Source organism: Ailuropoda melanoleuca, chromosome 10 (assembly GCF_002007445.2).
Source record: "Ailuropoda melanoleuca isolate Jingjing chromosome 10, ASM200744v2, whole genome shotgun sequence".
Taxonomy (NCBI): Eukaryota; Metazoa; Chordata; class Mammalia; order Carnivora; family Ursidae; genus Ailuropoda; species Ailuropoda melanoleuca.
This window is the reverse complement of record NC_048227.1, coordinates 51,712,059-51,738,701: the sequence shown is the minus strand read 5'-3', so window position 1 is coordinate 51,738,701 and position 26,643 is coordinate 51,712,059. Positions and strand designations below refer to the sequence as shown.

The window sequence follows — 26,643 nt, the reverse complement described above, 5'->3', positions numbered from 1 at the left end:
AGGGGGCAAGCCACGAGCTGTCATCCTTCTTGGGGCCTGAAGTCGTGTCCATGGTCTCCGACAGTCTGGTTTCACTCTTGGAATTTGTAGGCGGGGGTGGTTATCCAAAAAAATCAACCCAAGCCACATATTGCCCAGGTGTTAGGCCACAACGTGGTGGCCAGATGGGGTGATTTTTTTTTCTTGTGAGAGGGTAATTTGTTTTCTTTAGGTTTTGTTTGTTTTGTTACAAAGCCGTGGTAACTTTTTCGTTTTCCTCACACGATTTTGGGAGAAAAGTCCTTTTTATATTTTTTTACCCCCACACTGAAAAGTAAATAGTCTGGTTAGGGAGTAGATCATGGTGAATCGTGGGTGAATTTAGCTATCGCCAAGTCTAGAATGTCATTTTGAAGTAACTAAATGTGTGCGCCCGTGAGGGAGGTGTTGTGGGTTTTGGAGCAGTTGCATTAAGTAGCCTTTATATCATAAGTTAATTTATTTATTGAATGCAATGCGTTCGTTTATTTTGCTATTCTTTGTTTTAAAAGAAGCATAATTTTAGCGTTAGCTAAAAGTTTTATATGAATGGTGTCACATGTACACTCAAGCTAGTAAGCATATTTTCTTTCTCTGAGAGTGGATTGAATAGTCAGTATCTCCATCACTAAATTTCATGTTTCATGTATGAAATGTTTCTTTCTCATTTTCAGAGTGTTGTGAAAAGTTAATTCAGCTTTTGATTCTACTCTGGATTGAGCTTTTGTGCATTTATCTATTATTTTTAATGATGGCTATAATAATAGTCTTGCATGAAAAAAATGCTTCTTAGAGATGCCAAATAGTGTAGGCTAAATAATTTTATTGTAATGAATTAATTTTTCATGGTTTAGCCTTCTTGATCACTGCTAAACAGTTTTCCTTTATCATTTCGTTCATTCATGTCTTCGTCTGTGCCACACCCTGTGCTAGGCCTAGAAAATCGAGAGATGTAGTGTCTGTGCTTATGGAACTTTCTATAGTCCCACACCCTTTTCACAGAGAATCTTTATTTATTTAATTTATTTTTAAGATTTTATTTATTTATTTATTTGACAGAGAGACAGCGAAAGAGGGAACACAAGCAGGGTGAGTGGGAGAGGGAGAAGCAGGCTTGCTGCGGAGCAGGGAGCCAGCCTGTTGCGGGGGGGCTTGATACCAGGACCCTGGGATATGACCGAGTTGAAGGCAGATGCTTAACGACTAAGCCACGCAGGTGTCCCTAACAGAGAATCTTAACTGGGGTTCCTCTTCATGTCGTGGATCTCTAGTGGACCAAAGTAAGGCTTTTCATGAGAATAAGTTATTGTCAGTGTTTATACGTAACTGTCCTCTAAAGAGGAACAGATTATTTTTGTTGAACACCATGACTTGATTTTGCCTTTGATCAAAAAGAAAGTACACTTGCCAGTGTTTTTCCAGTTAAGAATAATTTTTTCCTTTCTTTTTTTAAAGATTTATTTATTTGAGAAAGAGAAGGAGCTCAAGTCGGGGGAGAGAGAGAGGAAGAGAGAATCTCAAGCACACTCCCCACTAAGTGGGGAGCCCAACTCCGGGCTCTGTCTCAGGACCCTGAGATCATGACCCTGAGCCAAAATCAAGAGTTGGCCACTTAACCAACTGAGCCACCCAGACGCCCGAAAAATAATTTTTTTCTTTTTGCAAAGTTGGCTTAGATACAAAGTTCACAATTGGAAGTCAGTTTCTATCTGAAAAGGACTTAATTTTTCCAGTTTTTACAAATTGGTCTCATTGGATCTTCTATGTGTTAATAACTTGTAATTCACAAGAATTATATGCACAAAGCATATTCATCAGAAATATGTATGGTACTTATTGACAAGTAAATTTTTTGCCTTATAGTACCTTCTCTGGGGAGGTAGTTAGCATAAGCCCTTTCAGTGCAAAGTATATCTTGATATAATGTGGCAGTTTTCAACTTTGAGAAGGTATCTACCTGAAGTTGAAATTTTAACAAACACATTTATGTAAAGAAAAAGTGCATAATTACCAAGGAGGAAAGAATAAGTATCTTATGTATTTAGTAATTGTGAGAAGGTAGGCATTATGTGTCTTTCTCCTACATTATACTGCAAAGTTTTTTAAAGTAGGTACTGGGTCTTATTTCTTACCTTATCTTTTGCCTAGTACAATGCCTCACTCATAGTAGACTATATAAATGTTCATTCATTTAGCATATACCAGCTCATTTAAGTCCTGTAGATGAGCAAGTATGTTTGAGAACATTTGCTGTTTGTTCAGTTTCATTTCTCTGCTGTTAGCTATGATAATCTGCTTTACAGGTTGTCTTATTTCTGAAACTCTCTGTTATTCAGATTTAATGCAATTTAATCCATCTTTGAATATTCTGATTTAATCAGATCAGTCAACCTGAAACGGGCATAAAAAATCATTTTGAGGGGTGCCTGGATCGTTCAGTTAGCTAAGCCTCTGCCTTCAGCTCAGGTCATGATCCCAGATCCCTGGGATCGACCCCTGCATTGGGCTCCCTGCTCAGGGGAGAGCCTACTTCTCCCTCTCCCTCTGCCACTCCCCCTGCTTGTGTTCTCTCTCTCTTTCAAATAAACAAACAAACAAATAAATAAATCTTAAAAAAAATTTTTTTTGAAACCTCTTTACTTAATGGATCAGAAAGTTGATGCCCAGAGAAGTTAGCTCATTGTCATCAAACAAAAATGGACATCTGAATTCAGTTCTCATTATTTTTATTTTACTTTCATAATATGTCATTTTGCTTCTCCTCATTGTTATTTGAATAGACTAACTCTTGGGGACCTTGGTGAATTAAGATAGAGACTCATTTTATCTTTCTGATTTTGGAGTTTGGGCTTATGTTCCTCCACTTCTGTGATCTATTCTACAGAGAGAATTGTTAGGAAGTTCATTCATTATCAAAGGTTTGAACTGACATGGAAAATAAGGGTGGAATTTGGAAGAGGTACATATTTTTGAAGCTAGTAATATGTAATTTATAGGTAGCAGTAAGCATTCTCAGAATATGTTTAAATAAGATCATTGCTTAGAAATATTTATATTTGAAGAAGAGAAGGTTCACACCTACTTATTTAAAATTTAAACCAAAGATTTGCAAATATACTGAATCAGAATTTCTGGGGGTGGTGTCAAGAAATGTCTATGTTCAAACAACTCCCCAGTGATTCCAGTGCAGCCAGTTCATATTGGAGAACTTCTAATTAAACCATATGAATTCAGAAGCCTCGTAATTTTCTATTCTGGTCTATTAAAGCAGAACTTCAAAAGAAGGGCGGGAATTATCTCAGGATTATGGAGTAGTCAGAGAGGCAGTTGCTAATGTTTCCCAGCATTTTTATTTTTACTTATTTTTTAAAAGATTTATTTATTTATTGGAGAGAGAGAGTGTGTGTGGGTATCTTGAGGGGTTGTGGGGGGCAGAGGGAAAGGGAGAGAGAATCCCAAGCAGAGCCCAATGCAGGCCTCCATCTCAGGACCCTGAGATCAAGACCTGAGCTAAAACCAAGAGTCAGACACTTTACCAACTGTGCCACCCAGTTGCCCCAGTTTCCCAGCATTTTTAAAGACTTGCTAAGTCTTTTTGAAATTAAATCAGTGACTAGCAAGTTACTCAGTTTTGTGTAGCTAAGAAACATGGCATGCAAATTTGATAAAGGAAAATATATTCCATTCCAAGAGAAGAAATTCTTTTTGATGAGACAATTTTTCTTTTTTTCTTTTCTTCTTCTTCTTTTTTTTTTTCTCTATCTGGGATGGTTGATCTTGAGCCTGCAGGGAGAAGGCTGGCCCCAGACTTCTCCAGGTCAGTGTTTCTTTGCCTCCAATTCTTACATGTCCAAAGACAGAAGACCACGCAGACATGCCTTTGTTTGAGGGTTCTATTTGTCTTTTTAGAAAAATTCCTTTACTTACTTTCTTGAAAGTCAATAAATGCCCAACAAGCTAATCAGGTGGAACGATATAAAAATGTTAAATTCTACTTTTAAACATCAATAGAGATAAATTTGCCTTCATTTTGATTTAAGAAACTTAATTATAAAACCCTACATAAATGATTTATAAGAAGAACTTAATATGAGGATGATGCTCACTTTGTAAAAATAATTTCAGTGCATTTTTTCTCAGTGGGCGTGCATTTTCTAAATTAAACCTGATTTAAGCAGGACCTTTAACACGAGGGGAGCTCGTTAAACTGTTTTTCTGAGCATTCTTTAATGAGTGAAGGAAGCTTTGCAAAATATTAACACTGTCTGTACTCTGGGGATGGGGAAACAGGAATAACCTAAAGATCACTTCTGGAAAGGGTCATGGATTAATGTTCTGAGTACACATCATTGAACAAAAATTTATTGCGTTTCTTGGTATAGGCCATAGGTACTGGGGAAAAGCAAGACATACACTACGCAGTAGTGAGGTGCTAGTCAAGATGCTGGCTTTGACTTGAATCAATTGACTTGAATCAAGGAAAAATACTAATACCCATGATTTTTGCCTGGTCAGCCTGAGATGAGCAAAGTAGAACTTTGTCATTGATTTAAACAATAAAAAAGTTGGTATCCTAAGTTGCTGATTTTGGCTGTTATCTTGGGGAAAAAAACAAGAGTTATTAGGGAGTTTGAAAAATGATTGATTTAACTCCAGTTTTTCAGAGCTCTTCTCTTTGTATTTATTGTATATAATAGAAATGCTAGTAAAGAAATATCAGGTGAGTGAAAGCTGTCCTACATTCTTCTACTTCTGAGCCCACTCCTACCCCAGGTTTTTTAGCAACTGTCAACTTTTACCATTGCTTTTTGTTTTCTGTTATATTAGCCTGAGATTTGAAAATACTCAGATATTAATTTTAGAATTAAATTTCTGCATGTATAAGTTCTTGAGTTCTTTGAGAAGAGTGGCGTCATGAGTTGAATAAATCACATCAGATTTTTATTTCTTTTGAGTTTGAAAAATGTACTAGTTTGTAAAACATCTCCTTAAGGACTGAAATAAATTAATCAAATGATTAAATTAACCTGGGGGGGACATAATTTTGAGGTCTCGAAGTGGAGATGATGTAAACATTAAAAATATATATTTTATGTGTGTGTGTGTGTCTATGCCTGTAAATACTGCCCCTTTTTTTGTGGCCACTTTTTCCTCCTTTTATCTTTCTTCTCAGTCTATCCATCAGGCCATTATACAAATACTTATTGAGAACCTGCTATGCCCCAAACAGTATTTTATTTTAGGTGATGTGGATACTGCAGTGAACAAAGCAAAATTCCCACCCTCATGGGGTTCATATTTCTATTGGATAAAACTGAATAAAAAAACACAGAAAACGTGTCACGTGGTAAGTGCCATGAAATAAAGTGAGTTGGATGCAAGAGAAGGATCAAGGAAAGGGTGCTATTCTAGATAGGTTGTTCAGAGAAGGCTTCTCTGGCAAAGAGACATTTGAGCAAAGACCTGAGGAAATGAAGGAGCTACCTATGTGGTATGTTGGAGAAAAGTGTTCATACAAGGAGATCTGCTTGGTATGGTTATATCACTGATAGGAAGGCCAATATGGATGTCCCAATGTGAGCAAGGAGGAAAGTTACAGGAGATCAGATCAAAATGTAAGAAAGCCAAGTCCTTAAAGCCATTTGAAGTTTACTCAGAGATATGGGAAACCTTTGAAGGGATTTGAGCAGAGGGGAGCCATAAATGTCACCTGTTTGGGGGAGGGAAGAATCACTCTTGTTTATGTGTGGAAACTACATTGTTAGAGAGTAAGGATGAAAACAGGCAATTGTAATAATCCAGGGAAGAGAGGGTGATAGAAGTGATCAGATTCTGAATGTATTTTGAAGGTCGCGTTGGGAGAATTTGCTGATGAGTAAAGCATAACTCTTGACCTTAGCAACAGGCAGAATGGAGTTGTGATTTATTAAAGTGAGGTAGACCACAGGAGGAGATTTGCAGTGGGAGATCAATTTTGATATTCTTAAGTTTGAGTTGATTGTTAGACATGCAAGTGGAGATGTGAAGAGGTAATGGGTATACAAATCTGGAATAGAAGTGAAATGTGCAGTATGGAGATAAGAATTTGGAATTAGCATATAAATGATACTTAATGCCTTGAGACTGAATGGGATCACCTCAGAAGCAACTGTAGGTAGAGAAGGGGTCTGAGATCTGATCTTGGGGCATAGCTATGCTTAAAGAATAGGAGGATGAGGAGGAACCAACAGGAGAAAAAAGTGCCAGTGTTGTTGGAGAAAAAACAAGAGATATTGGTGTCCTAGATGCAAAGTGAAGCAACTGTATCTAGAAAGGCTAGGTCAAAAACTGACAGGAATTAAACAAGGACTGAGCAGTAACATTGAATTTGGCAATGTTGAGGTTATTTGTGACACTGATAGCTCTTTTGGTAGGGCAGTGGAGGTAAAAGCCTGATTGGAATGGAATTTGTTGTAGATAAGCTGAAAAGTAGGATGTTAATTCAAGAGTGCTGTGGAGTCCGTGGAGGTTTTTAAATATGGGAGCCCCTTTACCATATTTCTAGGCTTTGGAGGTGATCCAGTAGAGAAGAAAATATTACTAATAAGGAGAGAGGGGACAGTTTCACTTTGGCAATTTTATCATGTATCCCCACTGAATACATTTTTCTTGAATGAATTAATGAGTGGATAAAAAGTGTTTTCACCAGATGGAATATATTTTTTATTGGTGCTGAATAAAAAGTGGGATAAAGGACACTTTCTTTAACACCTTTTTCAGATGATTGTGAAAATTGATTAGGTTTCAGTCTTCGTTGGTTAGATTACCACCTTTAAGTTTACTTTTTCACCCTGGTGAGCCTGGTGTTTCTCAAGTCTTTACAAATGGTCTCTTAAGGTGTGCTGCTATGATGGGCTTGTCTAATCTTTTACTTTGTGTTCATTTTTTCCCCTTTAACCTTTTAAAAAGTTGGTACCTATTTCAAAAATTTGGCGACCTATTATGAACTATTACCTTAAATGGCATTGAAGCACAATGTGTGTGGGAACATTAAATGAGCACCCAGATGCTCAGTGTTCAGATGTTCAGTCTCTCATTAACCTGATAATTTTTAGGTACTATTTTCAGAACCTGCGATTTGCTGTTCAGTTTGATGCTTTAAAACTATTATCTCTCTTATTAGCCTCTGTATTTATTGAAACTTAATTATAACTTTTAATTATGGAATATTTCAAGAATATGGGAAATTTCAGAAAAATGATATAACAAATGCTAAGGTACTTGCTATACAGTTTTAACGAATTTTATTTTGCCTTATTTGCTTCAGATCTTTCTCTACAACTTACAGGATATGAAATACTGCAATTTATAGGATATAAACCAAGGCATAATGTGGGCGTTGATGGAAAGAAATGGGATTAACTTGGTGAGAGAAGACTTAAAGTAGGATGACTGCAGTGTTGACCTATTTAGAAGTCTCTAATGTGGGAAAGAGTGCATAAATTTGATAACTTAAGTACAGATAGTTTTTTTTTAAGTATGTTTATGATCAGAAAGCAACATCCAGTAATCAGTTATTTTATGGTCTATACTTATGTGGAAATTTTTATAAAACACTGAAAAATATCATTCTTCCATCTATACAGATGTCATTTTTAGTAAGTCAACAGACGTCATGATTTTCCTTGTATCTTCACTGTAAAAATTGTTAACCAACAATCTTTAGAGAAATGACTATATTACTATTCAAAAATTTAAGGTCACATGCTATAATTTTTAAAACAGAGAAAGTGAATTTTAAAAATATGTTTGAATGCTTCTTGAAATGTGTTTCTTTCAGTAATTAGATTTTTAAAAGGTAGGAGTGTCATTGTCAAAACTTATTTTCCCTTCAGTTGTAGAATATATACTTTATTGCTAAGAATAGTGGCCTAGAAAGAATATAAGAAAGAATGAGAACTAATAGGCCTGACCCTTTCAAACATTTTTTCAGTTTAGGAAGCTGTGAGTAGCAGAGACCTAAGTCTCCTAAGGAAGTGATGGTTCATCTCAGGACACGGCACAGAGAAAACATTCTGGTGGACTCTCTTTGTCAGGGCACATTTCTGACTGATATCACAGAAAGCAAAAGAAAGCACTCTGTTTTTTTATTGGTAGTTAAGCTTTTATTCATAAATATTGAAACAATTCAGACCTGAATGTTAAGTAATGGCATGGCAATACATTTTTTCGAAATAATAAATAAAGCACCTATATTAAATGCAGTGTATTAACATCACAGAATTTTTTACTCTATGTATTTGTACGTAGAGAGGCATTTATAATGCCTAGTGAGTTAGTAATTTACTTTTCTGTTTTTATATTTTTTGTTTACCATTTAAATTAATCTGAGTCCTGATTTTAGTGTTTTTTTCTACTTGAGAAAGAGGGGTAGTGAGTGTGTGCCAACTTCTTTTATATAATGTCAGTGTTAGGGCTACTTAAGAATTTCCTCTACTATGCACAGAACAATAAGAAGTAAAGATTAAGGTCATCATACCCTTCGATAAATTTTTTTTTTTTTTTGGATTCAGAGTGGATAATTCTAGTTGTTTGGATGTAAAAAAACTTGAGTCAGATTTCCAAAAGGAGCTCATATTCAGGAATGTAATGGTGCTCTGTAAAGTTGTGATACAGAGGAACAAGTGTAAGGTCAGGAAAACCCTTTCTCTCTAAACAGCTAGGGCTAGAGAATCACGAGAGTTTTGGTTTGGTGAATTCAGGATTTCTTAAGGGATGGAGAAATTCTTTGGGTCTGTCTTCCAGAAGCCCATAGGTTGGGGTGGAATGAGAATTCTGCCTATCTCAGATAAGCTGGGCCAGGACCTTTTCAGCTGGACCAGTGTGGAGAGAGTTAAGATACACATTGCTAGTATGTTGTGTATCTGTTCCATGTATTCTCTAGAGTAATATGTGAACTTGCTTGGTGTTTGTGAAATGCTTTCCGACTACTCTTCTTGTTCTTAACTGGCACTGATATTTTTTTCTAGACGTTTGTTTCTTCAGCGGCATTTAAAGAAAAACTTTCTTCAGCCTTGAAAAGTAAAATTAATATAATTATGGGGGTCTCTTACAATATGAAAACTTTGATTTATAGTTATGAGCCTAACTAGATCCATTCTTCCTAGGGTAGAAAACCTAGGGTTAATATAAGTAAGTAGTTGGGGGAGGTAAAATAGAGATTATGAACCTTGTATAAATTTCACTTCTAATAAACCATTACATATATTGATTTATATAAAAAGTATGTATGTATGTATTATTTATCTTTCCCTTGCTTTCTCTGTTCTCCATGCTCCAAGTGTGTTTTCTAATTTGATTGGAAACTATTGAAGAGCAGTTGCTTCTTGCTTAAATATGAGTTAGGATGTAAAGTGAACTTCTTGTGTGGAAATTATGAATAATTAAAATTGCCCTTGAAAATCCTTCAGTTAGACACAAGTTTGTGAAAACACACTGTCTTAGAATGTTGTTTGCAGTTGTATCTTTTTTCCAGACTTGGAAAATAATTAGTTTCTTCAGATGAACCAGGTGAGAGAGTTGGCTTGTGTTTAATGGTCATGATGCATGTATATATATATTTTTAAAAGATCTTATTTATTTATTTTGAGCGAGAGTGAGTAGGTGTGGGGGGGAGGGGCAGAGGGACAGAGAATCTCAAGCAGATTGTACGCTGAGCGTGGAGCCCCCATATATTTTTTTTAAAAAGGGAACATAGCTTTAAACATTGCAGTGCAGCAGGATGCTCACAGTTTGAGATGCATATAGTGATTCAAACATGAAGGGAGCATCATATTTTTATTGCTCATCCCCCATTCACTCTGGAGCAGGTATTCAGTGTATTAAATAGAGGCAGAATCTCCAGTATTACTGTTTTTGTCTGTCTGTAACTTTTATTTGGCCTGTTTTATTCGGTTCATTCAAGTAAATAAATGTGCCTGTGATGTGACTCTGCTGTATTAACCAATTGATGGCAATAATGTACAACTTAGGAATAACAGGCAAAAATCTTTTTAGAATTTACTGTGAAAAATTACACTCCTTTGAAATGGCATACTAAAGGATTATGTATGTAATGTGTCTATGAAGGCTGGTGTTTTCTGAATTCTGATCTTGACTGTGTTAACTCTTTTACAACTCGCTTTTTAGAGGTAAAATATAAATATTCCAGTTTATTTCTCAAGATCTGGTTTGTGGGCATATAATTCTGTTTTAAGTATTGAAATCTTAAATTCTAATTTTACTCCATTCACAGCCTACTCCCATCATGCCATTGTTTTTATCCCTCACCTACATTATATCACTTTGACATCCCCCCCCCAATAATTCTGTAGTACCCATGATTGCCAACAGCTAATTGCTGACTTTACGTTCGTTAGGAACTATAGTTTGGCTGTTTGGGAGATTTTGTTATTTGTTTATAATGAAAAATATAGTAACTATATTTTCCTAAAGTTACTGTCAAACCGTCAGACCCCTTTTAGAATTTAGAAACACAGCCTTGAAATATGAAGGATCTTAAAACTCTGCTATGTGGTATTTCAGAATAATGTGTAGTAGAATTCTAGCCCACTGGTTATTGGTTAATATCATTTCACAAAGGGAAATATATTCCTGTCAGATTTTTTTTCCCTAGTTGAAATTTTAAAAGGGCAATTAACTTCTTCAAGACCTTTTCTTTTTTATCTGTGCACGTATCTAATCAACATTTTGAAGATTCACATAATCACAGGTGACTACTTCTGGTCAATAAAAATAGTCTTTTGGGTTTTGGTCTTTTATAAGTTATATGCTGAGGTGTTAATAGTTATTATTAAAGGATTTTTTCATTTATTCATTTGCCATTCAGTAGGTCATATAAAATATGGAATAAAAATTACTGAGGTAACTGCTACATAGGACAGTTTATCTTAATGTGTATTCAGTGTAGTCTTATAAACCAGAAATTTTAACCGTGAACATTATGATGTGTCTTTAAGACCTCCAACTTGAATGTCTTTTCCTTTTGTTTGGACCTCAAATCTAGAACTTAATTATTCTCATCATTTAGGCTCCATTGTCCTACTACTGCCTGTTTGTTATAAAACCTCAACTGTGGATCATACCAACCTTCGTTCCTAGGATTGCCAGATTGTTGTCACTCTGAATTTGTGTTTTTTGAGTATTCATTGCTACCTGAAAAATCCTTCAATGGTTTGTTAATCAGTTTCCTATCTTATCGTTGGTGGTGAGACCAAACTTTTGCCTCTGTCTTCAAAAATTTTTTCTCATTAGTTTCAGCAGATCTCAAAGAAAATGAGTCATTTTGGTGGAACTCCCTTTCACCACCTTTTTCTTTCCCAATTCACTTACTGCTTCACCATATTACAAGCATATGGACTTCCAGGCATCCATCCCTCCCTGCTCTTCGTTCTAGCAGTCTTATCTCTACCTCATGCTTTCATTCTCATTCTCTCCTATATTCTCAGCTACTCTACTCCCTTAGTCATAGCGTTCTGATTATTCAGTGTTTTCCTCTCTCTGCTGCCTCTTCCCTAATCAGAGAATTGTGCTCAGCTCTCTCCCATATTTTCAAAAACTCTTGACCCAATGTATTTTACTATTTCTTGCCCTTTCTCCTTTTCTTCTCGGCCAGGTTCCTTGAAAAAATAGCTTGTACCCATTTTATTTCCTCATTTTCCCCTTTCATTTATCCTTCAACCCACTGACATTTGCTTTCTCCCTCAGTTTTTTTGAAAGTATGTGTGCTGAACTCACCTAAGGCCTGAGAGTGGCCAAATACTGTGAACTCTGTAACAGCATTTGAAACATTCTGTTCTCTTGTAGTAACACTTTCTTCATATGACAACTCTTTGGTGATCTCTTTCTTAGGACTCTGTTCTTGGCCCACTACTGTCTGCTCTCAAGAGGAGAGTAGACAACTTTTAGGAGTTCATGTGGATGGGTTTCATGGTATTCCTGCGGCTTCTGAAATGAAGTACAAAATAATTTAGATATGTGTATGTCTGTTTTCTTAGGGAGAAGGTCCACAGGTTTATTTATATTTGACTTAAAGCAGTGTGTTCGCTTATGGTTTTAACTACCTTGAAGTGATAACATAAAATTCTCTGTTTCCAGCCCAGAACTTTGATAGGGAATCCAAAACTGTTTATCTTACTAGATGGCACATGATCAAAACTTTCCAAAGCAGAATTAATAGTCATCTTTCCTCTTCCTGTATGCCATCTATACATATATACGCCACTATTCTGCTTCTCCTAAATCAAAAATTTCAGTGTCCTGCTCCTTTCCCCTTCATCTTCATGGCCTATCCCACACATTCTGTCCTTCAAATATAGGTATCTCTCAAATTCATCTTCTGCTTTTTCTTGCCTCAATTCCACCCTCTTTATCTTTCATCTGGTTTATTGTAATAAATAACTTTGCAACTGGTTTGCTGGTCTCGACCCACCTGTAGTCTGTTCACAAAACTTAAATCTGAGTAATTTTTCTACAATATATTAATTTTTTTCAATGTCTCCTCTGATTGTCAGGATAAAAAGTGCTTAAATTGAGACATGGTGTTGGTTCCCTGCTTACATCTTTTTTTTTTTTTAAAGATTTTATTTATTTATTTATTTGACAGAGATAGAGACAGCCAGCGAGAGAGGGAACACAAGCAGGGGGAGTGGGAGAGGAAGAAGCAGGCTCATAGCAGAGGAGCCTGATGTGGGGCTCGATCCCATAACGCCGGGATCATGCCCTGAGCCGAAGGCAGACGCTTAACCACTGTACCACAGGCGCCCCCCCTGCTTACATCTTTATTCTTATTCCATGAGTCTCCAAATATACATTATATAGGGTTTTTCTTTTAAGCAGTAAGTCTGTTATTTTAGTTTTCTCCTTCATACCCTTACCTTTTCTTCCCTACCAGGCAACTCATTCAAGTCCTGTAAATCTCAACTTCTGTCCTTATCTACCTTCCTTCCCACTGTCTTAGATGTCCCACCTCTGTCTTCCTACAGTTACATCTGCGTAATTATTGTAACTCTTCTTAACCATATTGTAAGCTTGTTATTCAGAGCAAATGCAGTCATAACCGAAAATGTTTTTTGGATTTTTTTAATCTTTAGAGCCTCACAATGTGTCTGATGTATAGTTGGTGACCTATAGATATTTGCTGATTAAATAAATAACCAAGGTGTAAAATTTGTTTTCTCATTTTGACCTTTAGACATTTTAGATACCCTTAAATGTTAGTAATCTTTATTGGTGCAAAGTACAGTGAGTTTTGAAGAACAGAGTTCTTAAATCTTATTTATATCCAGTGTCTATCACAGTTCTTGGTAAATTGGAGAAACTCAAATATTTATGAATAAATGATTTACAGGTGTTCTTGAGCAAATGAGCTATTACATTTTTAAAGTGTTAGTATTCAGCCTGAGGAAGAAAACGGATAAAACCAAATTAGAAAATCAAGAAGTATGGGTTACTTCATTTTCTTGATAAGTATAGTTGATATTGGTCATTTTGATGAGACCTCAGGGAGTTTTTAGTTTCCTATTGGTGTAGTATGTAACAACAGTGTGACCTCATTACCAGACCCTGCTGTTAGATCTCTTTCTAGAGATTGGGTGTATTTATCTTGTTTGTTAGGATTTGTTAGGTTTGTGAATTAGACTTCATCCATTTTTATCTCATGCCTTGCTCTTGTTAGAGAAGGACAAGGGCTTCAGGAGATTATAGTGGGTTATGTCAAAATGATGGAAGTAGTGGTCCCAAATGTGTGATAACTTCAAGGATATAAACAATGAAGAAGAAGAGCAGAATCACAGCGTGGTCTGAAATATTCTATATGGCCACCCTGGTTCTTTCCTTCCCACGTTGGACACATGCTCTTTGGCCAAAAATAATCAATGAGGTCTCTTACTTGAAGTTTGTGGGCCATTTCACGCTGTAGGAAGTGTCTGGATTATAAAACACCTCTATTTCAGACTCTGGAGTGGGGTTTCCTAAGCTGCACACTATTTACATTTTGGGCTAGACAGTTCACAGTTCTTTGTCGCGGGGAGACTGTGCTGTGCATTGTAGGATGTTTAGCAGCATCAGCGGCCTCTATCTACCGGAAGCCAGTCATACTCCCCACTCTCCAGTTGTGGTAACTCAGAGTATCACCAGATACTGCCAGCTATCCCATGCGAGGCAGAATCATCCCTGAGAACTGTCCTAGAGACTTATATACCTTTCGTGACATTGTCCAGGGAGCCAGGCTTTATAAACCTGTAGATTATAGTTTTGTTGTAATAAGCAGTCTTAATCCAGGATGACCCTCCAGCAGTGTTTCATAGATAAAGACTCCCCTCATAGTCAGTATTATTAGTCTGTTTGCCAGAAGGTTGAGTTGTTTAGTTGTCAGCATATAAACAAGGAGATCAGATCATCTGACTTCTTTATTTTCCTGGGAGTTTTCCCCTTCCCCAGTTGCTTTAATTTTTTCCTTCTGTTCTTCAGTCTCTCTGTTACCATTATCTGCTTTTCTCCATTTTTCTTTCTTTTACTATTTACTAAGTAATTATTGAGTACCCAAAGTATTCCCAGACTGTTCTATTTGCTAGGACAAATCAGTGAAGTAAAGGTCTTTTTTTGTTAAGAAGAGAGACAACACATAAACAGGAAAATGTCAAATATTAATTAGTATGAGAAGAATTGAAATTCTGTGCTTTGAGAGATAGGAAGTGGGTAGCTGTTCTTAGATTGAGTAGTCAAGAAAGTCCCATCTCAGAAGGTATCTTGTGTCAAGGAGTCAGTTATATGAACATCAGAAGAGCATTTCAAATAGAGGGAGCCATTAATGCAAATGCATTTAGATGGAAACATGCTTGATACTTCGAGAAGAGAAAAAGCCAGTGAAACTCTGAAAGCAAGGGATAATTTGAGATAAAATCAGTGAGCATAAAACAAAATTGGAGAAAAGATGGGAAAGTGCTTTCATCTCTCTCAGTGTGACTGGAAATGATAATACAGTATTGGAGACCTGTCCTTGGGAATGTGTAGAACTCATTTTGAAGGGATGTTATAGTAGTACCCACAAACAAGTGTTTTTGTGTTTCTTTTTCCTTTCTTCAGCCGTGGCTAGTGTGGTTATTAAAAAGCTTCATGGATAAAAAAATGTGTCAGGATAATTTTTCAACATTGATGGCAATTGCTTTTTAACTAATTGGTTTTTGTTTTCTCTTGTACAGGTCAATTTGTTGAGTTTGATTACTTTTCCAGCCTCCTCCCAATAGATAAATATCATCTTGTTTTGTTTCAGTTTCAAGTTTCTCCTTGTATGGATCACTGATTGAATAATAGATGGCTTTACCTCGTCTCACAGGAGCTTTGCGCTCCTTTTCAAATGTCACCAAGCAAGATAATTATAATGAAGAAGTGGCTGACTTAAAGGTAAACCATTTAGATGAAAACCATTATAAATGTACAATGTGAGCAGATAATTTACATGCTTTTTCTCAGTTCTGTGTACTTAAAATGGTAAATTTTCTTGTTTGGTGTTATACCAAGAAGAGGAATGGGTAATGATGTTTCCTATGAGCATACTTACCTTAAGCACCTATGACTGTATTGTCAAAGAGAATAATCAGAACTATGTTAGCTAATTCTTTGTTAATTTTTATTACTAAGATTTCTGCCCCAGTTAATTTTGTAATTCGTAATTTAACTCTGGAACATCTGAATAATAAGTTTATGGGTCTCTGGTAAAATTTTTATCAAATGGACAGAAATAATGTCTTTACCATTACATGGTAAGTATGAATATTAATGTCTTAAAATCAGTAGCTGGTTTCATAATTGACTTCTGTCTGGTCCTTATAATTGGTTGTGGACTATATAGGCCTGAAGGTATATAAACTATATATGAACGTGTGAGCTATGTAATATATATATATGAAAGAACTGACCCTATGTTGTTTTTTAAAAAATAGCAGTCACTTTGATGACTCTTTATTTGACTCTATTATAGAATATTAATGTTGTTTTCTAATAGGTTGGAATTTTATTGTTTACAGTCTTCATGCAGTTATAGAATTAATACCTTTACTTAAAGATTGATACTAGGAAGAGAAGATTTGTTAACAGTCTTTAGATAGATTTTTCCTCTAACACTGATACAGTTTTGCTACAGAAAACAGTTGACCTTCTTTACAGTGGGACCTGTTTTGCATTTTCATGGCAATTAAAATAAAGGTATAGTCTATAACAGCTAATTAATATTACTATCTTAAACTTGAATTGTTTTCTTTCCTCACCTAACCAAGGCCCTTTTTACATATTACTTTATATTAGAGATACAACAGAAGATTTTTTAAAATTTGAAAATGTATAAGGACTACATGCTTATTCCATGTCATTTCATTTATTCTTATAGACTTTTAGATACTTTTTTTTCCCCAGAGGAAAGTGGCAGAGCTAATGAGCCTTATTTTATTATTTCTCTCTCTCTCTTTCTCTCTCTTTTAAGAAAGAGAGAAGTGAGAAGGGATGGGAAGGGCGGGGGGGGTGGGCAAAAAAAGAGAATCTCAAGCAGGGTGCCTGGGTGGCGCAGTCTGTTAAGCATGGTTTCTGCTCATGTTATGATCTCAGGGTCCTGGGATTGAATGCCACATCAGGCTCTGCACCTAGCACAGAGTCTGCTTGAGATTCTCTCTTCTTCTGCCCCCTGCTCTCTCTCTCTTTCAAATAAATAAATACATCTTTAAAAAAAAAAAAAAAANAAATAAAGGTATAGTCTATACAGCTAATTAATATTACTATCTTAAATTTGAATTGTTTTCTTTCCTCACCTAACCAAGGCCCTTTTTACATATTACTTTATATTAGAGATACAACAGAAGATTTTTTAAAATTTGAAAATGTATAAGGACTACATGCTTATTCCATGTCATTTCATTTATTCTTATAGACTTTTAGATACTTTTTTTTCCCCAGAGGAAAGTGGCAGAGCTAATGAGCCTTATTTTATTATTTCTCTCTCTCTCTTTCTCTCTCTTTTAAGAAAGAGAGAAGTGAGAAGGGATGGGAAGGGCGGGGGGGGTGGGCAAAAAAAGAGAATCTCAAGCAGGGTGCCTGGGTGGCGCAGTCTGTTAAGCATCCAACTCTTGGTTTCTGCTCATGTTATGATCTCAGGGTCCTGGGATTGAATGCCACATCAGGCTCTGCACCTAGCACAGAGTCTGCTTGAGATTCTCTCTTCTTCTGCCCCCTGCTCTCTCTCTCTTTCAAATAAATAAATACATCTTTAAAAAAAAAAAAAAAACTTAAGCAGGCTCCATGCCCAGTGCAGGGTCCAGTGTGGAGCCCAATGGGCCTAACACAGAGCCCAGTATGGGGCTCAATCTCACAGCCTTGAGACCATGACCGGAGTTGAAACCAAGAGTTGAATGATCAACTGACTGAGCCACCTAGGCACCCTGTAATGAGCCTCATTTTAATGTAACTTTTTGTCTTGAGATATATCCAACAATATAAAAGAGGGAAAAGTAAGCTGAACCTTTTTGTACCTATGACCCATTGAAACAATTTAATTCAATTTCTGGCCATTTTTTTTTTAAGTTTGTTTGTTTGTTTATTTTAATGGTCTCTATATGTAGTGTGGGGCCTGAACTCATAACCCCAAGATCAGGCATCACATGCTTTTCTGACTAAGCCAGCCTGGTGCCCCTGTGGCTAATATTATTTCATTTCTACATTTGTTCATTTTCTTACCTGTAAGCCCAGATTAGCATTAATTAACATTTTAAATTAGAAAACTGAGGCAGGGAAATAATAATTATGCAATATCATCAGTACAACCGAGATGAAANATCATCAGTACAACCAAGATGAAAATTATAGTTTTTTGTCTGATCCGCTACTTTTTTATTTGGTCAGAGGGCTTCATGAAGTTTAATCCATGGGTCAAGGCCAATGGTATGAAGTAAAGTTTTCATTGCCTCCTATGTCAGTTCTTGAGAATAGGAATATTTATAGTCTCAAGAAAAGAGTGAATAGATAAGAATCTCCTGGATGCCTAACCTGTTTTAGGATTATATTTAGTAAAACAGTACCTATTTGAGTTTATTGAACCCATAATAGGAATCTGATTTTCCTTAATACTTTTCATCAAAAACCATGACATAAAGTACTTCCATGTAATATGATCTTAAGCTATGTTAAAAAAAAAAGGAAAAATGGAAAAGAGGTAAGTGGGATATTACCAGTTGTTATTGTCTGGATGTTGGCTTTTTCATCAGTTGTTTGTTTGTTTTTTGGTTTTGGGTTTTGTTTTGGTTTTTTTTTTTTTTTGTAACGTAGGCTCCACACCCAACATGGGGTCCAAACTCATGACTCTGACATCAAGAGTCACATGCTCTACCTACCATGCCAGCCAGGTACCCCTGAATGTTGGACTTTTCCTTTGTTCCTTTTTCCTTTGCTATGTGAAAATAATTGCATAATGAATATTTATTGTGATTGAAACTATAAAAAATAAAGTTTTTTTAAACAGCTTTTAAACACACAAGATTTTTTTAAAATCACATTTAAATAAAGCTCTTTCTGGGAGCTTAGTTAAAAAGCAATTTTGAATTCTTGTGTGTAATGCCCATTGTATAACGTAATGCAAAATATATACAGTATGTGATGGCTTTGAGGAAACCACTAACCAGTGTCTCTGTATTATGCTGTTTCAGGTGAAGCGGTCTAAACTTCATGAACAAATTGTAGATTTGGATGTGACATGGGAGAAGATAGTAAAATTTTTGAATGAAAAACTGGAGAAGAGTGAAATGCAAAGTGTAAATGAAGACTTAAGTGATATATTGCAGGCTGCAAAACAGATAGGTATAGTTTTGTTTTGTTTTGTTTTATAGAACCACTAAAGTTTGAAAATAGATTCCTTTTAAACTGTGTGCTATATAGGGAAAGACTCAAGTATCCAGGCAAGTATTTATAATTATAAAAGATAGGCTTATCTATCTAGGAGTCAGGATAGTCATAGAAGCAGAATTAAATTAGTAATTATTATAAAATCAAATACGAGGGATTCATAAGAATTTGGAGTGTGAAAACTTCTATTATGTTTGAAATAAAGAGAGGGTAAATGAAAACTTTAATGTAGCTTGAAGGAACTTTAAAAGCCATGTAGCTCAGTTTCTTGTAGAGGTCTGCCAACACATAGTGAGAGGCAGCACTGAAGCTAAACTTTGCTTCAATTCCTGTTGCACACTGATCTCATCAATTGATTATATTTGAAAGAAATTAGAATTAGAGATTGTGATACGATATATTAATATAGGTTACTTTCCCAAGGTTAAAAACAAAAAATAAAACAAATGATTCTTTGGTAAAACTTTTGACTTTGTTCATTGAAATTCATCCTCTCTTTCTGACTCTGATGACTAAAAAGCATAGTTAACACTACTGTAGTTCTAAATTTTCCAGATTCAGATTTGTACCCAAAAAGTTCATGCTGATACTGTGACTCTGTGAGATCTGGCCTCTACCTTTCTTCTGACCTCGAGTCATGCTTGCCCTCAGCAATTGTGCTTCATGAGACACTGGCCTTTTCTTACTTCCTCAGTCCCAGGTTTTGCAGGTCTTTATACATGTTATTCCCTATGTTGAGAATGTTTTTTTGTTCTACTCTTAGAGTGGGTAGATCCTTTCTTGTTATTTTGAACTCAGCTAAAAACTTATTTCCTTAATGAGGCCCTCACTGACCACCCATTCTCAAGTTGTTACCCAGTCATACTTTATCTTATAACCTCAGTGATATTTTCTCCGTAACGTTTATCATTATCTGATATTTTCCTTGTTTGTTTATTGCCTGTGTTTTGGTATTAGGATGTAAGTTTCATGAGGATAGGAACTTATTTTTCTTGTTCAACACTTCATCCTTGGTGCTTAGAATTGTGTTTGGCATGTTTTAGAGCCTTAAGATCCACTTGATAAATAAATGAAAAAGTTTTCTCAGGTGATTTCTTGGTAGAGGAAAAATTTAGATCTTTTATCATATGCTGGTTGGCAGTTTTCTTCCTTACACCAACTTGGGGAAGGGTGTTTCTGTTACATCTCATATAGTTGACTTATTTATGATCATCAAATCTTTATATTTATTCTTCAGATATTTTGACTTTGATGTATTAATTATCATTGGTTTGTAATATAGTATAATATTAAATTTAATGTCTTCATTGTTTTAAGTTGTGCAAGTACATGTGAATGTCACGTATCTTTTTGTAGTTACATTATCTTCTGAAGTTCAAGGTCTTTATTAAGTAAGGGTTTTTTGGGGGTTTTTTTGGTTTTTTTTTTTTTAAGCCTAGGGGAAATGAAGTGCACTTTGGATGAGATTTGTAATAGCATTTGGCATAGAATCACACTTTATATTTTAAAAATATAGAGGTAGTTAGATTCATTGGAAAATTGTAGTGAAAATGCAGTCTTCAGTTTACCAAGATCAACTTGACTAGGATCTTAACCTTTCTGGACTTTACTGTTTTCATTTCTAAGATGTTGGGGAAATTAGCGAGAGGCAGTGGTCTACTAAAATACTTTTCAAAAACTGTAGAAAGTGTCTTTCCTCTTCTTTAGTTCAGTTTTAAAAATAACTCAGAATACTTAGCAGAACATTATTAAAATATTAAGTTTATTCAGTACCATGACCAAATTATTTCTTTATTTAAATTATGTGGAAATTAAGATTTTTAAGAAATAAGATACCCTTTAGACTTCTTCCCTGAGTATCTCTGACAAGTGAGAAATCATTGCTTTAAATAACAGTCATTAAATGTAATCCTAGGACTTTTCGCCTGTTGGCAATCCATCTAATTCATACTGAGGGACTAATATATTCATTGGTGTGTTTTAAGGAATTGATTATTTTGAGATGTAATATCTCAAAAGAATATTTTCATAGCAGAGAAAACCTTAGGGTTGGATTTAGGCAAATGCTCTATTATATCTGCTTTTTAATGCTGTGCTTAAGTTGAATAATTATTAGCTTTATTGAAACTAATAGTTGACTAGTAAGCAGCCACTATTTCTGAATGAAAATACTGCTGATAATGGAAGAGTAATTAAAATTAGCAGTTTTGAAAAAATTAGTCTCATGGGAAAAATGTTTTTGTGATTTCTTATATTGCTCTTTCACATAGGTAATTTGGTATAATTTTATTAAAGAGGTAGAGCAAAAGAATAAAGAAAGAACAATAACTTATATTTCAGTTGAATGTAGTAGTAGTATAAGGTACTTATTTAAGGCCACGTATATCAACTAGTCATCGTAATGGGTATTTTAAACTGGTGAGGGACATCAGAGAACATTGGTCCAATCCCTTCACTTAGTATATATAAGTAACAGAACCCATGAAGGTTAACTGAATCCTATGGTTGATTCGTGGTGAAGATAGGCTAACCCCAAATTCTGAAATAGAAACATGATGGAAATACTAGATTCTTTACTTGTAATCAGATGTCGTGTTCTGTCAAGTCTACTTTTCCCCTATTCTTAAATTCACTCTATGTTATTTACCATTGCTCTAATTTAGGCTTTTAACATCTCCTTTCTGAATTACTGCAGTAGCCTATTGCCTCAGCCTTCCTTACTCAGCTTCTTCATTGTTACTAATCTTTGTAAAAAGCAAAGCTCGTTTTTTTATTCCCATGTTACTTTTTAGACCAAATTCCTTAGAATGGACATAAGAAAAGTTTCTTTATGAATTGAAACAATTTACCTTTTTATTTCCTTGCCATTCTGTCATATGCAACCTTTACTACTAATCGTATACAATGTTTACTTACGTAATTTCTTTAACAGTGCTTACTGGTTTTTTCTGTCTTTTTGTATGTTAAAATAACTTTCCTCATTTTGTTCACCTGGTAAAATGCTTCTCATCTCTGAAGAAATGGCTTAGGCTTCATTCATGTCCTCTGTTATTCTTTTCTAATCTTAGTAGTTAGTGTTTCATTAGTCTATCATCTATTCCGTACTTTTTTATAGTATGGAATACTAATACCTAATATGGTGCAATGGATATAGTAGATGTTCAATAAATAAGTAAACTATTGAGAACTCAACTAAAAATACTCTGTGGTCTTTATTCTGATGCTGACAGCTTTTTTGTTGTTGTTATTTTAAAGTATTTTTTCCTCTCAGATTTACATCTAATGTATTCCCATACCTTTTTACAATATTGTTCTCCCTTCAAGATTATTTTAATAATAAAACTTAGCTTTACTAGGGAGAAAACATTATAAATTATTTAAAAGTAGTATTCTTGGCCTTTAATCTTAGTTTATTTAAATACTCAATGTAGAAATAGCTATCTCCTCCATGGATTTTGAAGGATAAGCATAGTCGTAACCTATATTCTGTTGGCAATGAAACCTTATCAATATGTTTTATGTGCTCTAAGTAGAAATATTTTTGAAAATAAAGAGGTCAAGACTGAGAATGGCAGTCAATAAAATGTATCATGTATTAGGCATGTGTATCTGTTACTTAGAGTTTTAAATTCTCATTTCAGGAAGCTGATAAGACGTACATAGTGTAGATAGAAAAATTAGAGTGGGGGTCAAGAATGGAGGAAAGCTCAGTAGAAAGACCCTGAAGTTCCCTGCTCAGCTCTGTAACTGGATCTCTCCCAGAGCCAGAATAGGATGATCTGATGACATTTTTCTGGTCTGAATACAGATTAGGACTCAGCCAGAACTGAACTAGTTTTTTCAGTATTCACATTATTTCACTGTTTATTTTGACTTCTCTGATTTATAACCCCTTTATTTGGGTTTCGATGTTCTTCTGCATTTTACCTTTAATAACTTTGTCTTTAAGAAAAGTATGAATCAAAATGTAGGTTGGACAGTAGTGACTTACCAAGTGTGGTTTAGGGAATTTGGTAATCCATTATGTTTTTTGAGTTGTAAAGGAAATAAGATTTTACTATAAAAAGTGAGGAATTAAAACTGAGGATAGGAATCAGTTTACGGAAAAGGAGACTTAAAAAGATATTAGGATCTGGAAATTCTGTATGGAAGTAAGGCTACACATTTAGAATAATAAAGGCCTGTTGTGTGTTCGAAGTGCCAAGAAGTTTTTCAGGAGTATTTGTGAAAAGTAGCTAGTTTGAAAATTGCAGATTCCAGAAAAGTTTGCAGTTCTTTTTCCCATAGGTTGGCAGACAGGTTAATTTGGAACAGTTCTCTGCTGAGAATAACTAGAAAAACTAAAATATAAAATTTGTTTAACTACATCACAGTCTACTAAAGCAATGAAGAATTATGAGGTCGGGATCTGGAAGCAGACATAAACCCAGAAAATGTGATCCTGGCTTCTGGGGCACTTTTTCCTAGAGGTGACTGTCCATTCCAGAAGAGGCAGCTGGATGGAGAAGAGGAGAATGAGAAGAAGAGAAGAGCTTTTGACAGATTCAGAGGACTAAGATGACAAAAATGACTAAAATGGCCAAAAGAGGGAATAGTAAAATCTGAATATTTGACTTAAAGAAATTGAATCTGTAATTAAAAACTTCACACAAAGAAATTTGTATGCCTTGATGGCTTTACAGCAGAATGTCATATAATGTCATTTAAAGAGGCATGAGGTTGTTATTTGTAGATTAAAGAAGGTTACAGACATATAATAATTTAATGTACTCTCCTTGATTGAATCCTGAATTGGAAAAAAATAATAAAGATATTTTTGGGACCATTGTAGATATTTGAATATGTACTCTGGATATCATTAGGTAATATTAGCTCTGAGGTGAGTCAATGGTTTAGTGGCTATGTAACTATATCCTAAATCTCAGGAGATGCATACTGCAGTGTTTATAGTGAAACGTCACGAAGACTGCAATATACTGTCAAATGGATCAATAAAAAAAAATAAACATGTGAAATGTGTGTATGAGAGGGAACACAAATGCACATGAGTGCACAAAATATTACTGGATTAATAAATAGGGAAAAATTATGTGATTCATGTAATAAAGGTTTGAGATCACATGATTAGTAGATGAAGAAAAAGCATTTTCGAACATCTAAAATCAATTATTATAAAAATTCTTAGCAGACTAGGAATAGAACTTTATTTTGATAAATAATATATATTTAAAAAGCCTAGATCAAACATCATATATAATGATGCAGTGTTGAAAAACCTTTTCCCCTGAGATAGGAAATTAGACAAGAATGCCCTTCACCACTTCTTTTTCTCACTGTACTGAAGGTACTTGCTGAAAAGGCAAGAAAGAGTATAAAGATTCATAAAAACTGCCATTATTCACATAACTGTATCTTTAGAAAATGAATTTAGCAAGGTCAGTATAAAAATCAATTTTATTTCTGCTTACCAGCAGCAAATTTAAAATGTTATTTACAAAAGCATTAAAAATCATCAAACATCTAGAAGTAAATTTAACAAAAGGCGAGCAAGATTTTCTCATTGAAAACTAAAATATTAGAGAAATTAAAGAATAGTTAAATAAATGCAATAATATAGAAAGGATTAGAATATTATAAGATACCATTTTTGACCCATATTGACTATAGATTCAGTGCAATCCCAATCAAAATCTCAGCAGGTTTGTGTTTGAGGGTGTGCATTTGTGTGTGGAAATGGACAAGATAATCTGAAAATTGTATGGAAATTCAAAGGCAAAGAGCAGCCAAGTCAACCTTGAAAAATAAAGAAGGAACGTTGACTCACCGGATATTAAGATTTATTATAAAGATTAGTAAATGAGAAATGAGATGTTGGTCTAAGGATAGACAAATAGACCAGTGGGATGGAATAGAGTGCAGAAACTGACCTACGGATATTAGGGCTCTTTCTTTACCATGAAGGTCATCAAGCAGTGAAACATGGCTGTTTTTTCACTACATGGTGCTGGGTCAACAATATATGCATATGAAAAAATTATACCTGTACAGATAATTCTAAGTAGCTTATAAAATGAAACATGAAGCTCAAAACAATAAATTCTCTAAAAGATAATAAACAAGAATATCTTCATGATCTTCATATATGGAAAATTTTACCAAATAGTAAACAGAAAGCACTCATAAAGGAAATGACTGGTAAATTGGACTACATTAAAACTGATATTTTTTTATTTTTTGAGAGTAAAAAGACAAGTCACAGAATAGGAGAAGATAGCTTCATATATAACCCAAAAGAGAGCTTATATCTGTATTAAATATGAACTCCTACAAATTAATAAGAAAAGGTAATCCTATTTAAAAAGGAGCAAGAGCCTTGAACAAGTACTTTGCAGACGACAATTGAATGGCCAGATGAAAAGGTGTCCAACCTTATTAGTAATCAGAGAGATGCCACTACATGCACATCAGAATGATTAAAGTTAAAAAGAACAAACCAATTGTTGGTTGGGCTCAAGATTGTGAAATAAGAATTCTCATCCACTAAAGACTATGGTTTAAATTGATATGACTGCTTTGAATAACAGTATCTGCTGTGGTTGGACAAGTGAAATTTTAAGTCTTGGTATATTATCCAGTAATGTGTACATAAATATCAAGTAAAAATGCCCGCACATGTATGCAAGAGACCAGTGCATTACTTGTAATAGACTTAAAGTGGAAACAATCCAGTTCACTGTTAGATAGTGGCATAAAGTATGATATGTAAACTACGTTATAGAAACAATGAATACAGTTACATGTAATATTGTAAATGGATCTTATAATTATGTTGAATGAAAGCAGCCAAACAGAAAAGATTAGACAGGCTGATGATTCCGTTTATATGAAACTGAAAACTAGGCATGACTGATCTCTGATTCAGAAGTCAGCATATTGGCTATTTTGAGGAAGCAGGTAATGACTGGGAGTGGATTTGGGAGTTTCTGGGAAGCTGATAATCTTTATCTGGAAGTAGTTATCCAAATTAAATAGGTGCGCTCATTTTGTGATAATTCTTTGAGCTGTATGTGTACTGTATATGTTCTTGTTTTATTCAATAAAAAGTAAAAATTAATGGCTTTTCATATTATTTTTCTTNAAGTAGTTATCCAAATTAAATAGGTGCGCTCATTTTGTGATAATTCTTTGAGCTGTATGTGTACTGTATATGTTCTTGTTTTATTCAATAAAAAGTAAAAATTAATGGCTTTTCATATTATTTTTCTTAAAATATTTCAGACTGATAAAAATATAACAAATCCCTGTGTATTCACAGTTCAGCTAAACACTTGGCTATCGTTCCTTCAGTATTCATTTTTTAAGAAATAAAATCTTTTTTTAAGATTTTATTTATTTGAGAGAGAGAGAGACCGAGAGAGAGAGAGAGTGAGAGAGCATGAGATGGGGGGGTTGGGGAGGGGCAGAGGGAAAAGAAGAAGCAGACTCCCCACTGAGCAGGGAGCCCAATGTGGGTCTTGATCCCAGGACCCTGGGATCTTGACCTCACCTGAAGGCAGACACTTACCCAAATGAGCCACCCAGGCACCCCTAGGAAATAAAATCTTGATGATATGGTCAGAACTCCTTATGGACCCTGCCTCAGCCTCTGGTAACCAATATCATAAATATAATAAATAAATTTGTATTATTCTCATGGTTTTTTTT

The 26,643-nt window shown here is 34.9% G+C and overlaps 1 protein-coding gene and 1 non-coding gene across 5 annotated transcripts in view; one reads left to right on the top strand and one right to left on the bottom strand.

Moving 5' to 3' along the window:
- Positions 1 to 26,643, top strand: part of ASCC3 (activating signal cointegrator 1 complex subunit 3) — a 320,199-nt gene that overhangs the window by 392 nt on the left and 293,164 nt on the right. For all 4 annotated transcript variants that reach the window (XM_011228387.3, XM_002921969.4, XM_034670897.1 and 1 more), the window contains exons 2-3: positions 15,329 to 15,459; positions 18,744 to 18,894. In XM_011228387.3, coding sequence (XP_011226689.1) covers positions 15,370 to 15,459; positions 18,744 to 18,894 — 241 coding nt within the window. In that variant the 5' untranslated portion in view covers positions 15,329 to 15,369. The remainder of the gene's footprint in view (positions 1 to 15,328; positions 15,460 to 18,743; positions 18,895 to 26,643) is intronic.
- Positions 3,777 to 3,909, bottom strand: LOC117804264. Its single transcript, XR_004628611.1, has one exon. It is a non-coding gene; the product is annotated as a small nucleolar RNA SNORA38 (small nucleolar RNA).